The 16,530-nt window shown below is 40.3% G+C and overlaps 1 protein-coding gene across 1 annotated transcript in view; it reads right to left on the bottom strand.

Annotated features, from left to right (window-relative positions):
- The window catches only part of nav3 (neuron navigator 3), a 125,730-nt gene extending 110,837 nt beyond the window's left edge, over positions 1–14,893 (bottom strand). Inside the window, 1 exon segment of the mRNA XM_043236579.1 lies at positions 14,395–14,893. Within this exon segment, the coding sequence (XP_043092514.1) occupies positions 14,395–14,670 (276 nt within the window). The 5' untranslated portion in view covers positions 14,671–14,893.
- Between the last annotated feature and the right edge of the window lie 1,637 nt (positions 14,894–16,530).

Here is a 16,530-nt window from a genome sequence, read left to right as displayed (position 1 = left end):
CATACAGTACAGTTTATGTGCGATTTACTCTCTGGGAATGCGTGGCTGCATGGGCCAATCGAGTTAAGCCAGTAGCAACAGGAACCGTCTTCAGTTTAGCAGTAAAACATGATACTAAACACTTTGTTGAAACGCTAATTCAAGAAAACAAACCTTTCTCACATTTGGATCCTGTGTTTCCTTTGAGACTTTGTGGAGATTCATGATTTCCTGTGAGACAGTGGGTTGTGGGAATGAGGACAGAGAAAGCATGGACGCAATCACAGCAGTTTTAAAGAAGAGTTTGCTAATAACTCCCTTACCCTCTCTCACACTCTCTCTGCCAGATAATATTGCATAACTATCATCAAACCAGTTCTCGATGTGGGAATGTCAACGACCTTACCAAGGAAGTACTTGTTTTAAGCCAGCTGTGGATTTGTCTGCTTGTCTATGACTGTGAATTTAGGACTATGTATATTTGTCCAGCCCTAAGCAATAGGATCAAAGCTTTTTATCTTATCATCTGTCACCTGAATGGATAAGGTGTATTTATATCGCCTGCATGCCCATGATAATTAAGCAAAAGCTGTGTTGCCCATCTGGATGTACCCTCCTTTACAGGACTATGATGTCCATGTTCCTCTTTTGACTCATTAGTGCAGCAATCTGCACCTTTTCACACTCTCTGTTAAGCTTCAAGGTGGCATAAGACACTTTCAAAATATTGTGTCTAAAATGCCAGATCAAGTTGCACAATTCCACCCAGGGGTTTCAAAAATTGCAGAACTGCCAAAAGACCAACAGCTGGAGATTAGAAGGGATGTCAGTAAATAAATCTGTGAGGCAGAAGAGGTCGAAAAACAAAACAGTACACTTGTGCACTGCATAGTTATTATCCAGGGCACTAACAACTAATAATAAACACAACAGTACTGAATTCAGTAGCTCTAACAAGCTTCTATGCTACGATACTTCAAGCTCACAAATAAAGTTCTTCATAGATCTTAACAAAGGGAAAAAAAGGCTTTCCACAGACAATTTGACAGAGGTGCTAGTCTTAAACAAGCAAACCTGGCATTTGCATCTTGACCTTGGAAAGAGAACAGACAGTGTGAACATTATTATGACTCTCTTTCTCTCTATCACCTCACTAACTAATAAACTAAAATGCAAAGCTGAATTAATATTTCTAGCTAGCTTCGGGCAATCAGTATATTACTGCTAGAGATCATAGCTAGGGGACTTGGGGGCAACAAGAGTAATTAACCACAAACTTTGAAAATATCTACTCTGGGTAAAGGGTCAGTATTGTATGTGGGATGCTTGTAAGAAACTACTTTCCACAATGCTCTCAAATTCTGAGAATCCGGTGGAAACACTGTTCCACAAAAACTATTAACCCCTATGATCTAAAAGAGTGGTTTTCAGTATCAGGACACAGTAAAGTTTAGGACAGGCTTAACAGTGAGGTTAAGGAAGGGATAGATTTGTCAGTCATGATTTTGACCAAACCTCCAGCACACTCAAACTGTATAGACAGTGTACAGTAACATTTCCAGAGATTTAGTTACAGATTCAAAGAGCAAAAATGGCTCTCCGACTGTCTCAGGCGAAACAGAAGGAAGTGGAAACTGGGTCTGAGGTGTATAACCAGACTTAGGTCATGACATTATGTTGACCTGATCTCAAACTCTCGGAGAGCTGCTGGATTGGCTTTTATTTTCTGAATCTTTGGATTAGCTTCCTTTCTTCACTCTACAGAACAGGAGTCAGTCAAAAAGCAAGAGAATGTCTGTCTTACTTTCTGCTTCTTATTTCTCTCTCACACACATTAAGAGTCCCCACCTGAGGGGCCCTGTGCTCAGAGACTGTCCAAATAGGGCAGGCATGTATCAGTGAGTCTGAGGAAATGCTGCCAAGCACAACAGTATAAAGTTTCAGCAGTCACCCTTGAGAAGCCATCCACTTTTTCTTGAACCAAACCACCAGCAGCAACCTACGTGACCCTGCTTCACTGTTTAACCAACACCCCTCAGTAGGTCATTTAAAGATGTTCTCTCCCTGATGTTTATACGAGCATGAATCTAAATGTGTATATCTATGTCAGTGTGCATAGACTATGCCCTGTCGCTCTTCTCCAGACAGGAAGGGCGATGTTTGGAGTGAAAGCAGTGGTTGCAGAGGCAGACAGTGTCTCTGAATCGCGGCCCGAATCGTCAACGTTTGCTCACAGAGGATCCCGCTGGGCCAGCGTGAGGCCAAGGCCTTCACCTGACTTGCTCCTGTCCTCTTGCAGCTGTGTAAATACAGACTACGACACATTCGCTTGAATGCACGTGGTACTGAGTGCTGCTCCATTGGAAGCCTACATCAAAAAAACAGGTGGATTTTATAATAGTGTCTGCATGCAAGATATTAAGCCATTGTTGGACTTGGTTTATGCAGACATAGATAGATAAATCTGTTAACCTTTCCTGAGACAGTCACGCATACATCTGTATGTCTTTGTAAACACATCGCATGCAGATGCTAAAGAGCCTGTGATGCTGGTTTTCCAAATTTGATGAACTACTTAGGCACTGATTACTTTTTGTGTTCAAGCCAGGTGCAGCTATTACATTTATATTCTTGCAGTTATAAGCCTGAAATGTAGGAATGCACAGGGCTTCCTCTTGCATCTGACCTTCTTGTGTACAATCAGCCTTGGCTCGATCTGAACCCTTAAAGCCTCTTCTGAGGGAAGCAGACCACCCTTGAGTTTTACTACACCAAACGCTTAGAAAATCCAGACATTAGGCCTGGGCCAGGCAGCTCGTATGAGAGATCAAATCAAAAACATCCGACACAAATGTTACTTTTTTTTAAGGAAGCCCAACACAGTTGTTAAATGATTCATTATGGACCGCTTTGGAGCAAGACTTCAGAGACCTGCCTCAGTCATAGATAAACCAACATCAATCAGCAGGTGACCTTTATAAAGTCAGCGCTTAACTGCTGAAAAACTGGACAGCTTAGGAATGGACCTTAAATGGTCATGTCATATAATCTATAGGCTCAAATCCTGAGGAGGAGGAGGTTTACATTCCTAACCATAAAGCTGTGAAAAAAGACAGAGTCTCTACTGACCAAGTGCTAGGGTAGCGAAGAGAGAGTGAGACATTGAATCTAAAGAGCAAAACCCAGAAACATATGTACTCATCAATTACTCACAACCTCTGGGAGAGTACTTGTGCAATTTTCAGTGTGGACAAATAGAGCCAAGGCCAAACTCTTCCTTGTGAGAGCCAGGCCCTTATGAACGGTTGCCAGCCGTATGAGGGAGACGAACATAATTCTCCATGTCACTGACCATCAACAAATACAACAAATAGTTGAACAAATTTCCTAAATTATAGTCTTTTCAGTAGTGGGAATGGAAGTCCTGTTGGAGCTATCAGCGGGGGATCGTGTTGGAGAGACCACAACTGCAATCCTTGCTTAAAGCTGCCCGATAGCTTCACCAGTCTGTGCAAGTCCTGTGTAAGCGGTGTACCCCTTAGTGCAGATGCGGTCCAATCCAAACATTCCTTAAGGAGCTGTCTGCCAGAGTTTGGTCTCTGGATTTGGTCTCTCTCTATACCATCATCGACCTTCTTAAGGTCTCGACAGAAGGCTTAGCTATTGGCAGATGGCTACCCCTGTCCTGGGTTCAGTGGGTTCTCTGATCACTATTACAGGGTAGCATTGAGTCCCATCAAAGCCAGACCTCTATATTGTAGATCACGCAATGGCTAACCGCAATAACAACCTTTCCTTTTTGTCCTCAATCAAGAGCATCACGTAAACCAAAGCCCAATCTGCTCTCCATTTCCTATGAGCAAGAGGAGATGAAAGATCAGGTGCATGTGGCATTCATGCTGCCTCTTGGCCAGACGTAAAAAAGTCCAGCTTTTGGCAAGCACACCTCTTCTTTCATCCCCCCACTGGACCCCCTGTCTCATTTTAATCCTTTCCTTTCAGGGTGCAACGAAAAGCTTATGGACCCAATATCTATTCATGCAAGCCATCTGAATACATTGTCTTCTTTGAGTCAGCGAGTTCACAGTGTTCGTCACCCTGTGGTGTTGACTAAGTCGGAATGAAGTAGGCCTAAAACGGAGGTGGGTCTATTTCCCAAGCTCGTTTGCATTACCTACAGCTATCATAAAAGAGAGGCACTTTCTAGGCGGATTGTAAAATCAGTTAGCAAGACGGTGGTGGGCACCATACAATGTTAACTTTACTGCTCAAAGCGTACCTGGCAGAAAAGAGGCAGGATCCGAAGTAGAGTGCATCCAGAGTGGGTCTGCAGAAAAGAGTAAACAACTGGCCTATTAAAGCGTAACTGCTTTCAGCCTGCAGCCAAGTGCTACTTCAGAGTATAAACCTGAGAAAACAAGCTCAGACCAACAAACACACTCACAAAATGCACATAAACAATGAAGGATCAGGGCAAGCCTGGCACGCCTGTAGTTCCTTTGTCTGCCAGGCAAATATTTTTTAAACTATGGCTACCCATAGTAAAATATTGTGCAAAAACGATACTCCTCGAGTCCAAGTTTTAATGTTTGCCATCATGCTCCTTTTCCATTTATGTGGGAGCAATTTGATTGGACCACCAGGAATATGCATCCAACTTGTTGATTAATCACTAGACCTGCATGGAATCATGGAATTGCACGGAGTTCCAGGGAAAGCTCTATGGAATCGGAATCAAATCTGACACCTCCTTTTGCTAATCTGATCAGAGCGCTTTCAACAATATAAACTCCTACTTTAACGCCTACTTTTTTAAACCACATTTATTTCATAATTACACAGATTTTTTTAGCCAATGACATGAATCTTTCTTTTAAAAATAATTCAGGGATCAAAAATAACAATCTTTTGTTTCTACTTGCCAAATGCTTTATTTATTTATTTTTTTAAAAAAGTTTTTCTCTATCTGTGGCTGGAACATCCATATCTCCTTTTATATATATATATATATATATATATATATATATATATATATATATATATATATATATATATATATATATATATATATCTCTACTGATACTTTTTCTATTTTGGCTACATGGTTTTGCAAGACATCTTTGCTAACAAACAAACAAATCTATAAATAATCTTCATTTATGTCAGAATCAGCAGAACTTTAGTGCAGAAAATATCACAGTTTACATGGCGTAAAAAAAACGGATGAAATTTTAATTGTTGATTCAGCAAAGGCTTGAAACTCTCACACAGTTACTGTTGAGCTTTGTAAAGTCATATAAAAGAGACCTTCAACCATGGTACTACCAGTGTACTACCACTAATTCACCCAAAGGTCACCTTTCTGTTGAGATGTTGCAAAAAATATCTTTCTCTTCATTTCCCCGTCTCCCTTTCTCTTTTCCCTCTCACCCAATCTTTCTTTCTGCACATCTGTAACGCTGCACTCCAGTATCCTGTTTTTATGCAACTCTCAGCAAAACATGCTTCAGCCCCCAAGGCAGCAAGTGCAAGGATCATCTTTTGCCCAGAATATAAGAACTGTCACATGCTGCCACACCTATGAACAATTTAACAGAAAAGCAAAAATTGCTGGCAAGTAGTTCCAAGGCTGTTGCGGTTTTGAAGTACACACACAGATACATAGCAGCACAGCAGAGGCTGGCGTTTTCTCAATGTGGTGCTCTTTAGCCTGTAGCGATGTAACTTAGCTATCCTTCGTATGACTAATAGCTCCTGTCAACCTGGGAAAATGAATATCAGAGCACGTTTTGGCTATACACACCAGTGGAACAGCCCACTTGGAGACTCTGTTCCAGTACTATGGGTGTATGTCTTGCATGTGTGTGTGTGTGTGTGTTTGTATGTACATACAAGATCAAAGGACACAAAGCATGGCACACTCCCACCCTATACAATGTGCTTCTAATCTAAAGCGGTCTCTTAAAACTGTGTTTTAATTAAACCAGATTTACTCCAGATTACTGTAATATTGGCTCACATTGACTACACAGAAAGGAGGGCTGTGATCCATGAAAGCCAAGAAGACCTCTTCATCTGCCTAGTCACTCATCCTGTTTCCTCTCTTCTCTTCCCTTATCCAGTCCTATTTGTCCTTTCCCTTCTTCTCTCAGCTGCTCCTTTATGAAGTTACAATAAAGTATGAGTGAGAGAGAGGAAATGGGCAGATGTGGGCCGATTAAAGCTTTACAAATCTGCAGTAGGTGCTTCCATCTGCTTCCAATGCAGTAAGTCTTTCTCATGCACATCTTCTTTGAAGGTGAGCAGGGGTGTGAGCCAAACACACATTACCACTTCAGCACGCAGCGCCAGTTTGACTTAACTAGCCTGAAAAGATATATATACAAGGCAATACACCACAACAGTCTAAGCCTAAATAGAATGTGATTTTGAAAAACGCTGAAAAACAGAAAATCATACTGTTATGATGCAAATGCTACTACAGACATAAACCAACATACCTTCCAGACAGCTTCAAAGTGTGGGTGAAGTGGAAGTGTGGGTGAAGGTACACCCGTTAAACGATACAAGGATAACACCAGAAGCGAAAAAGAGACATTGAGCCTGCGATTGACACGAGTCACCATCTGCATTGATGAGTGTGTTATCACATGGCTTCACTGAGACACAACGGACCCCTGTACCACTTTCATAACCGCAGTAATGGACTGTTCACTCAAGAATAACCTCCCCCTCTCACTAGATCATTATGAGAGAATATTTGTTTGCACATTTTTTGGGGAGATATTCAAGGCCCATCAAACATCAACCACTGTGTTAATGGCTGACCTAAACCATGCATGAACCATTTGGAGGACAATAGTTTTCTTTCTTTCTTTCTTTCTTTCTCTCTCTCTCTCTCTCTCTCTCTCTCTCTCTCTCTCTCTCTCTCTCTCTCTCTTTATATATATATATATATATATATATATATATATATATATATATATATATATATATATATATATATAGACTCAGTACCAAGTAAAGTTTCAAAGCATTATGCTATTAAGAAGATTACACCATAATTATGAGATTAGGAGGCTCTGTTATTCGTCAAGGAAGCACAGAGAAGAGTTTGTGCGGCAAGAGAAAGAAAGAGAGGCAAAGTATGTGGTAAAAGCCAGACCCTGTCATGTCTGGTCTCCCCGGTCTTGACCCGAACAGTTTTGTTGTTCATAAGACTGCACTTCAGTTTTAAACACTGTTAATGAGGAGCTTAACACCTTTCCAAAGTAATATTAGCACCCTTTGAATGATGGGAAATATTTAACCCCTGGTCAGCAGGGGCAAGCTGGTAAGGCAGGATATGAGGATCAATTTTCAGAAATGATTAATGCTTAAACTGACTACAAAAGTAAATATAAAGCTAAGGTTTATTAAATGATAAGTAAATTGCCACTCACATTACAAGACAGAATTGTTAGAATAAAAAAAACACAAACATTTGCATTGAGCAAATAAATCTGAACCATCTCTTAAAATTAAATCACTTATCTGATCTAATTTGTTTCTGCTGGCACAGCTTTTTTATTTTATTGTTTGTTGGCTGGTGTGAGAGAACACACACACACACACACACACACACACACACACACACAGTTCAGAGCCTGTCTTTGTACTTCACGGTTCATTTGTTGCGGTCATCTGGGAAAACACAGATTAAATAATTTAACCAAATGCAGGACTAGGGTGAACAACTGCAAATGTCATTGAAACTTTAAAACTTTATCACAACAAAATTATCACCTCAAAGTGTTCCAGTGATCTTAAGTATGTTTTAAAATGTAAGTAACTCGCTTGGCAGTTTTGCATCTGTTCAATATTAGTTTGTGCCACTTTAGTTAACATAATGGACACTGCCAGTTTAAGTTCAGTAAGATCTGTTTTATGTTTTTGAAAGAGCTCTCTTATGCTTGCCAATGCCGCATTTATCTAATCAAAAAATAAAATAAAACCAGCCTGATCTCACAGCAATTCATACTTATTTTATGAGGTGGCTAAAACCAATTTATTGCTAAATTGTACATATTTTATGCAGTTTGTATGTATTTGTACACCTAAACACCTGTCACTGCGGGTGATTTTTAGACAAATCATACAAAAACATATGATTTATCAAAAATCTTATGAATTTGAGTGAGGTCCAATTTGTAAGAATCAGCCACCTCATAAAATACATATGAACTGGTTGTGAGATAGCATTCAAACAATAAACAAATAAATTTTACTGACCCCAAACCTTTAAACGGTACTTTATTAAAGATTCAGTCAGACTGGTTTCTGGGATCTAGTAGGCTAATATTTAAAGATGCATGTGACATTTTTAAAGAAAAGCAGTTAAACAGTAGCCAGCAAAACTTTTCTGAAGTGTCCAATAACCTCTAAACATCCACGCGTTTCAGTGTACAAAGTGCACAGTCTGACTTACTGAGGGGCTGACTAACGGAACTCTTTCTTTTTACCTCTCCTCTACTTCAGGAATGAGTCAACTAGTTGTTTTAGTAAAAATTGAGACCAGTAAAAAATACATAGCCATGTGCATCCCTCCTTTCCTGTCCTGGTGCGTATTAACGGCATGCTGAGATGTCCGCTCTGTCCCAGTCCCTGCTGATTGCTAATGAACCCCATGCTTTGGTTTCACAGATGTTCCTCCTTTGTGTCGGGCCAAGAGAAAGACTTTGTGTGTGTGTGTGTGTATGTGTGACCTCTGTGTGCGGCATTGGGCTCGTGGCGTGTATCAGAGCCAGTTATACAGACAGTGCCAGGTGTGTGCACTGCCTCCATCCCTCTATCAGCACAACATCAATGACAGAGAGAGAGAGAGAGAGAGAGAGAGAGAGAGAGAGAGAGAGAGAGAGAGAGAGAGAGCAAACTGTGAGAATAAGTAAAGGAGAGCAGAGGTCTGGAATGAAGTGAATGCTCCAGGAAAATGAGAGAAGTTTATGTAACAAATGACAAATGCAGCTGATTAGAGCAATGAAGGAAAGGGAGTGAAAGAACAGAAAGATTAAACTAGAAGAGTGGAAGTGAAAGGTAATAGACTAGCCACTTGAAGTGTGCTTACACACACAAATTATTACATTATTATCCCTTGAAGTTAGCTGACAAAACCATGTTTTCAAATCTAGAACGATTCCTAAATAAAGTCAATTATTTAGTATTTTTAAATATAATTATTAATTTTTTTAATAAAGACTCTTTGGGGCTTACATACATACTTTTTATTCCCTAATTTATTTATTTATTTTATACATTCTAAAAATGCAGGTTCCACAAAAATATTTATCACTTGTTAATATATTAATATTAATATAATAATATAATATATTAGTTCATTGGTTACTTGATAAGGATTTTAAAAAATACATTTTACAACTTTTACTAAAATTAGATCAATCTTGATTTTTATTTATTTATACTTAATTAAATTTTAATTCACCTTGAGGCCCCCTTGGAAGTCTGCTGAGGCCCCCTAGTGGGCCCTGGCCCCTTGGTTGAGAACCACTAGTCTTTGGTTTGTTGTTAGATAACTAGATAAGTTTGACTTCACTAGTTAGTTTGTTGTTTGAGTACTTTTATGGCATTAAACAACACCAAAGTGGAAGTACATAGAGTTTTTGTCCTTCTCTTTGATGATTTAATGGCTAAACCTTTAAACTAGTACAATGCCTTGAGGTAAGGTACTGGGTTTGTGGATATGGCCTGGTGTGTGCAAAGTATGTAGGCAACTTCTGGCCACCGGCTGCACTGTGCAAATCAGTAAGAAAGTCTGCAGCTTTGCTGTGCCGCATCAATAAACACCATTTAAGAAGATCAGATATGGCAGGGGGGCTCGACCACTTAATGATACTGGTGATAAAGTCCTCAACTGAACCGAGGGAAACAAAATGACTGAACTGCCAGATTGTTAAATGTTATTAGATGTAATTTTTTCTTTCAAATTGAGCTGTGTGCACAGAGTGTTCTTGGTCTCTGGACTGCTCACCCCTGTAAAAAAAAAAAAAAAAGGGAGCCTGGCAAGATCTTTCATGTAGGTTGCATGCTGCTTTTCTGACCAATTTTTCTTCCTGTTTTAAATAAAGACTGATTCGGGTTCCAGAGAATTTAAATATAAACTTGTGTGGCTGTTTTGTAAACAAACTCTATAATGCGACCACAAAACACTTACAGGAATAGCTTACCAAAATATCAGAATTCTTCAATCGTTCTCTCACCCTCATTTTGTTCAAAACTGATCAGACTTTCTTTTTTCAGTAAAACACAAAATTAGGAATGTTGAATAACGAGCTGCTTGTACTTTTCCTTTTGAAGCTTTTCTGTAAAGGAAATAATCAAAAAAAGATGCCTATTGGTCTATTGGCTTCGGAAAAATTGGAACAGTCAACTTTTGGTGCTTCTGCATCTTTTTTTAAGTGAAAGTTTTATCTTATCTGAATTAAAAGGTTTTAAAATAACATGAGGGTGTGGAAATTCTAACTTTTTTTTGGGTGGACTTGTTTATGGGAGTCAAAATGAGCATTTTTATTAAATAAATTAAAATAAATGACTGGACTTGGAGCAGGAAACCCTTAAAAATGAACTAAACAGAATAGAGCAATATATCTGATATTATCTGAATAAGCATCATCATCACTCAACCTCTGACTAGGCACACTGGAAAAGATTTTGAATTGTTGGAGAAGAGTGAATTGTTAGACTATTTAGATTTTTCAAGTCACAACCCCTTAAGAGACCTGTAGGATGGTATGTTTCCGTGCGAGTTAAGCTGTGTAATGGTTCTGAGCCTCCACCTCTGCTTGTCTAAGGTTGAGCATCATTACTTGTCTTCAGTGTCCTGCACTCTTCCAGATAAGGAGCGCAGCACGCCAGACCACCCATGGCTGTGACATACACAGACAGAAGAACCCCCCTTCCAACCTCAAGCCTCAGTGTTTCACCACTCGACAGCACCTCTGCTGCTGGGAAACGCTGGCACTGTCCCTCCGCACTCTCAACATTCCCCTGCCTCCCCTTCAAACACACTGTGAGCCGTCAGTTGCCTGTTTACATACCCTGACTTCTTAATCTCACACATACAAATCTTGAATGGGACAAGTACAGAGCTCTGGGGAACCTCGTTATTAAACTGCACAGCTAAACTTAATAAGAATGAACATGAATATGCATGCGTGTGTGCCTGTGTATTCATATGTAACAGGATCAAGTGACAATAGCCACAGGATATTTTCCGAGAGGCATTAAAAAAGTTAAATGGTTTGTTGACCTAATTATTTTTGCACGTATAAAGTCAAAAAAAGTGGAATATCTTTTTGTTCCACATAAGACATATAAGAGTAATATAGGTTTTGAACTACTGTATCCTCTTAGAAAAGTTACACTAAAAATGAGCAACCTCGAGATCTGAGTTCTGAGATCTGAGGGAGACTGCAAAGTTAAACTGTCAACAAAAATAAAAGGTGTAAATACAGCAAAAGGCGTAAAAACATGGGATTTCGCTTCCATACTTCTACACTGGATGCTAGAACAACATCTTGGACAAACTTTGTTTCCACATGCAGAATAGAAGGCCATCCCATCCCATATGCATTCAAAGACAAGCAATCAAAGGATGATTTTCAGAAAGCTGTTGGGATAATAAATACTGCAATAAATTTGAGTAATAGAATATAACAGATGGATTTATCTCAACAAAAAAACTCTGGATCATTATTTTTGGATCTATATCAACAGATGTTTTATTTGATGATCTAAAACTGTGAACAAGACGCAAATTCCTCATGTCCCAATTTTAGGCTTGTATAACAGTGAACAGCACCCTGTGGAGTCATTCCATTTTCAATTCTGTTGTTAAGTCAAGTGCGCGGAATGCAGAGCAACGGAAGCTGAATTAAAGAACTGTTCTAATTTTCATTTACTGTACTAGGGTTGTGTAAGAGTTGGTTTAAATTATGAAACATTCCGTCACCCTTTTTATTTCCCAGATACAGAAGACGGTTCATTAAAACACCCTGTTGTTTTCTTCTTTTCGTGCTCATGTATTTTCTTTCAGCAAGCCTTTCACAGACACACACATTCCCAAACACACCTTACTGCCCTTGTTCTCAGGTGTATAAAGTGTACATAGTCAGCTATAATCAGTTCACCAACCAGACCAACCACATATTTCATCTGTTTACTACAGCATATTTCACTTACACAACCGTCATTTTTTTACATTCTCTAACACTATCAAGACATGAGGCCCTTGCATACTGTAAGCTATGCAGGCTCCCGTAGATTGCTTCGTCCAAAAGCGATCCTACAGCTCACTTGCATTCTGTCCACACATTAGCCGTGAAGCTGTTTCATGAGTTTACTTTAAATCTTGCTCTGCGGAGCTGTTGTTTGTTTAGAAACTTGATAAATTGCACCGGCAGATCGCAACACCGCCAGCTGCGCAGTAGACTGATGTCCTTGAATGCAAAGTTTGTCATGAGTTTGCTGTCCCGCCACAGGATTTAAATCAAACCGCAGCCGCATAAAGCCTGTGTCAACACCAAACAAGGTGAACATGCTGCCCTCTGTGGGAATGACTACAAACATGTCCAAACAGGCAAGTAGGTATAAACAAATCCACATATACTGAATGAATGCACTCTGACATGCCATTGCATTATGACATTCACTAGACCCACCAAAACTAGACTGTCAGGAGAAAGTCAGTACTGCCTCAGGCTTTTCAGCCCTTTTAATGTGAGTTGAAAGACCTGAGTGGACAAGCCCACATTAGGACTAATTGTTCCCCTGTGATCAGTCAGGAAGGGACAGGTGGGACATTTCTTAAGTTAAGGAAACAGACAAATAAACATTAAACATTGATATGCAGTAACATTATTAATATTCTAGTGCTTGCTCAGTTGAGCTTTATGACCCGTCTTAACATTCCCATTGCATTTTTAACAACAAAATAAAGTGAAAAAGTCTAGTCTTTCTCCTCACTAAAGGTCATGACACTTGAGTGAACAGTGTCTTAGGTCACAGAGCACTGAGTTAATAATAAAACACACTTCCCCTCTTCCTCGGCCCCACTGCCCTGCAGCAACCCTGAACATGCTTATGACCACTGCACCAAAAACCCCTGCTTAGTCAACCACGGCCCTGCTTTGAAGTTAGCACATACTTCCTGCAGGTTACAAGAAAATCCATCCTTTTAGGATCTGAAAATGAAGGAGGTCACATATAATACAATGGTTAGGATAAGCTAAACAGCAAAGTATTTTCCCTACAGTCTTTTTTTTTTCTTCTCCAGTTTTGACAGGCAGGTCTAGCAAAACCTCAAATGAATCTGCTTGGCGGGATTTTTTAAAAGATTCTCACTTCCTTCACTCAAAAGCACCCCACCTTCCTCCTGTCTCCACACTGGTTTGCAGCCAAATGTATGAAAATTGCTTTCAGAAACCTTGGCATGCTTTTGTTTTGAATGGGAAAGAGTTCAGAATAATCCATATGTGTCTATCATTTGCTAGCAACTGTGCTTTTTTTAATATAGTGATGCCTGAGAAAAGAGTAGTAGGGGGGAAACACCAGGCATCTATCTGTAACGGAGCACCACACGTGGGGGATAGGGAGTTAGTGTTCTGCACCGCTCCACTACACACAAGGGTTTCTCAGGTGGCTGAATCTCCCCCACAAACACCCCCCTAAAACTGCCCTCATGCTTCATTTCACAGATAGAGATCTTAATAGCCTCAGCTAAACTACTACAACATTTTGCTCGCAAACTAGAAGTATTAGCCACATGAATGACATGGTTTATAAAGATAAACTAGCCATACTCAAACAGTATACGATTCAGTAGTGAGATTTTCTGTGGTTATTAAAGGGATAATTTAGTCAAAAAGTAAAAAAACTAAATTCTGTCTTTATTAGCTGCTCTCTGTATGACTCACTTTCTTCTGTGTAAAAATAAATAAATAAATAAATAAATATGAATATATATATATATATATATATATATATATATATATATATATATATATATATATATATATATATATATAGTCATTTGGAATGGTGAGTAAATAACAGAATTTAAATTTTTGGAAATAAATAAATAAATAAATAAATCCAAATTCATACATATGCACTGCAAATTAACTGCTACCACATAGAATATAAATGTCTAGACATGACAGATCTATGGCACCTGCTAAAGTTTTACAGTGGTCTGCAAGGCATCTAGCTGGTCTATTTCCAAACATGCATGAAATCATAGTTCCACAAGAACGGTTACCAGCTTGAGGCAACGTAACAGCCACCTGTAGAACGAACCAGTACCTGTTCTAAACATTAACCCAAACACTGCACATTTAAAACGTCATCACCAGTCTCACTGACCTTGCAGATCTTGCTCTCCTCTGCCTCTCTGCTGCTACGTGCCAAAGTTGTGGCCGGAGCTGGGACCAAGCTTGACCTCCTATCATGGATCTCCGTCTTGAGTGACAGCTGACAGGAGAGCATAGAAGATTCGGTGACTCTGAGCTCCGAGGTCCTGGGTGTCAGTCCATGTGCCATGCTGCTTCTCCCAAGGTTGGGGATGGGCAGTGCAGTGTGGATGGGTTTGGACCCCACAGCCGGCTGCCGGAGTTTCGATGCAACGCCAACTACCGGCATAGTCCCTCAGAGTGCAAGTCGCAGAGAGAAATCAGGAGGGGAAAAAATTGGAGGAATTGTCTCTCGTGGAGTTCTCCCACAAGAGAGAGAAAGAGAGAGAGAGAGAGACAAGAGTCGTGTGTCTGCTCTTGACGTCTGGCAGGGACTGTAAGAGGTGGGAGGGGGGCAAATGGTCTCTTACAGAACGCCGCTAGCGGGAGAGAGCGCGGACACGCTCATTCTGTTGCCGACAGCGTGTGCTGATCTCAGTAACTGAGAAGGCTCCTCCACTACACATTCTCCCCTCCTCCTCTCTCTCTTCCACTCCTCCTCTGACAGAGAGCCACTACAAAACCAAACAGCTCTCGGGGGCGTGAACTTCCCTGGAAGGTAACCACCACTCTGCTCTCCTCACTGCCTGATTACCCAGACCTGAATCTCTCTCACATGCACACACATGGATCTAACTCTCTGTCATTTGAAGAAAATTCCACAGCAGCGCATCACACTCCGACTACAACTGTCAAAACAGTCTCTCGGTAACCCAGCTCAGATCGGTGGACATAGACACCTCACACTGGCTGCAGCTGGAACAACTGAATGCTGTGATGAAAGAACGAGTGCAAAAAGAACATTCTAAAGACAGGGGAAACGTTTGGGGTTGTTTGGAGTGAAAGTAAGTCTGTGTATATGTGACGGCCAACACAAACAGATGTTAGAGAAGGTCTACTCTCTTTAATCCCGGAAACAATCCACACTAAAGTTGTCTAGTTCCCTGGATTTAGCTGCCAAACTCCAATTCACTGTGTCTCGCTTCCTTTTTTTTGTGCTGTCAACTTTACTTTCGCTCTCATCTCATCAATCATCCCCACCCAGTTCGTGGAAATAGTTGGTGAGGAATCAGAAAGACAGGAAGGCTCAGAGACAGTAGACTGACAACTGAATTTGTGTTAGACAGTTTGCATAGCATTTGTGGCGGGTGAAGAGGAGAACCTGACTGTGGTGCTGACAGCACTGGCACTGACCTCCCTGCTAATTCATGTCAAATAAATAATAAGGGCATTTTCTCATGTTTAGCCCAGGAGATACGATTCATTTCACATGAACAGAGGACAAACGAATCATTGCACATGATCACTAAACAGTCTGTCATTTTGTACCTGGCAAAATGCCTGCATACATGGATTTTCAACTGTGGTGTGAAACTGAGCAGCCCTTGATGTATTAAAGACTTTATTAAGTGGGCAAAATATGACATGTACCATGGTTTTTAACAGCCGTTAGCCCGGTGTGAGACTTAAAAGGGAGTGAAAGTTTTATATGGAAAGAGCCCATCTGGTTCAGTTTAAAAGCAGGGATGTGTGGAGGAACAGCAAGGATTTCCACCACATCGGAACACTTTAACACTGCAACGTCCAGTTCCTAAGCCTACTCTGTGCACCTACAGTTTATTTAATACCTCAAGGGATAGACTCAACACTCACAAAACTAAGCCTTTGTGTATGCCTGTTTGGAATGAAGTGCATTTAATGAGATGATAAACATGTTCCCTCTTCATTAACATCATATTTTATTCTACAGTGCAATCCAGTGATTTTACAAAGCACTGAATGACACCTATACCTTCAATCTGAGAAAATGATATACAATTACATATTGAAAGAAACTGCTGTGATTTACTCTTCAGTAATCCAGGTGCACAGAGGATCACATGTTACTGAATGCTCCAGGCAGGAGGTCGGATTCAACACAACAGTGAACCCTGAATTTAATTTTCAAGTCTCCCTTGCAGAGATCATCTAGCCACTCAGGAAAAGCACTGCTGAACGCCATACTTCCAGCTACCTGTGTTTTCCGAATGCACTGCGGTGAAGCTGAGCT

The sequence above is a fragment of the Puntigrus tetrazona genome, chromosome 4, assembly GCF_018831695.1.
Source record: "Puntigrus tetrazona isolate hp1 chromosome 4, ASM1883169v1, whole genome shotgun sequence".
Lineage (NCBI taxonomy): Eukaryota > Metazoa > Chordata > Actinopteri > Cypriniformes > Cyprinidae > Puntigrus > Puntigrus tetrazona.
The sequence above is the reverse complement of the archived record's forward strand: the minus strand, read 5'-3'. Positions and strand labels throughout refer to the sequence as shown.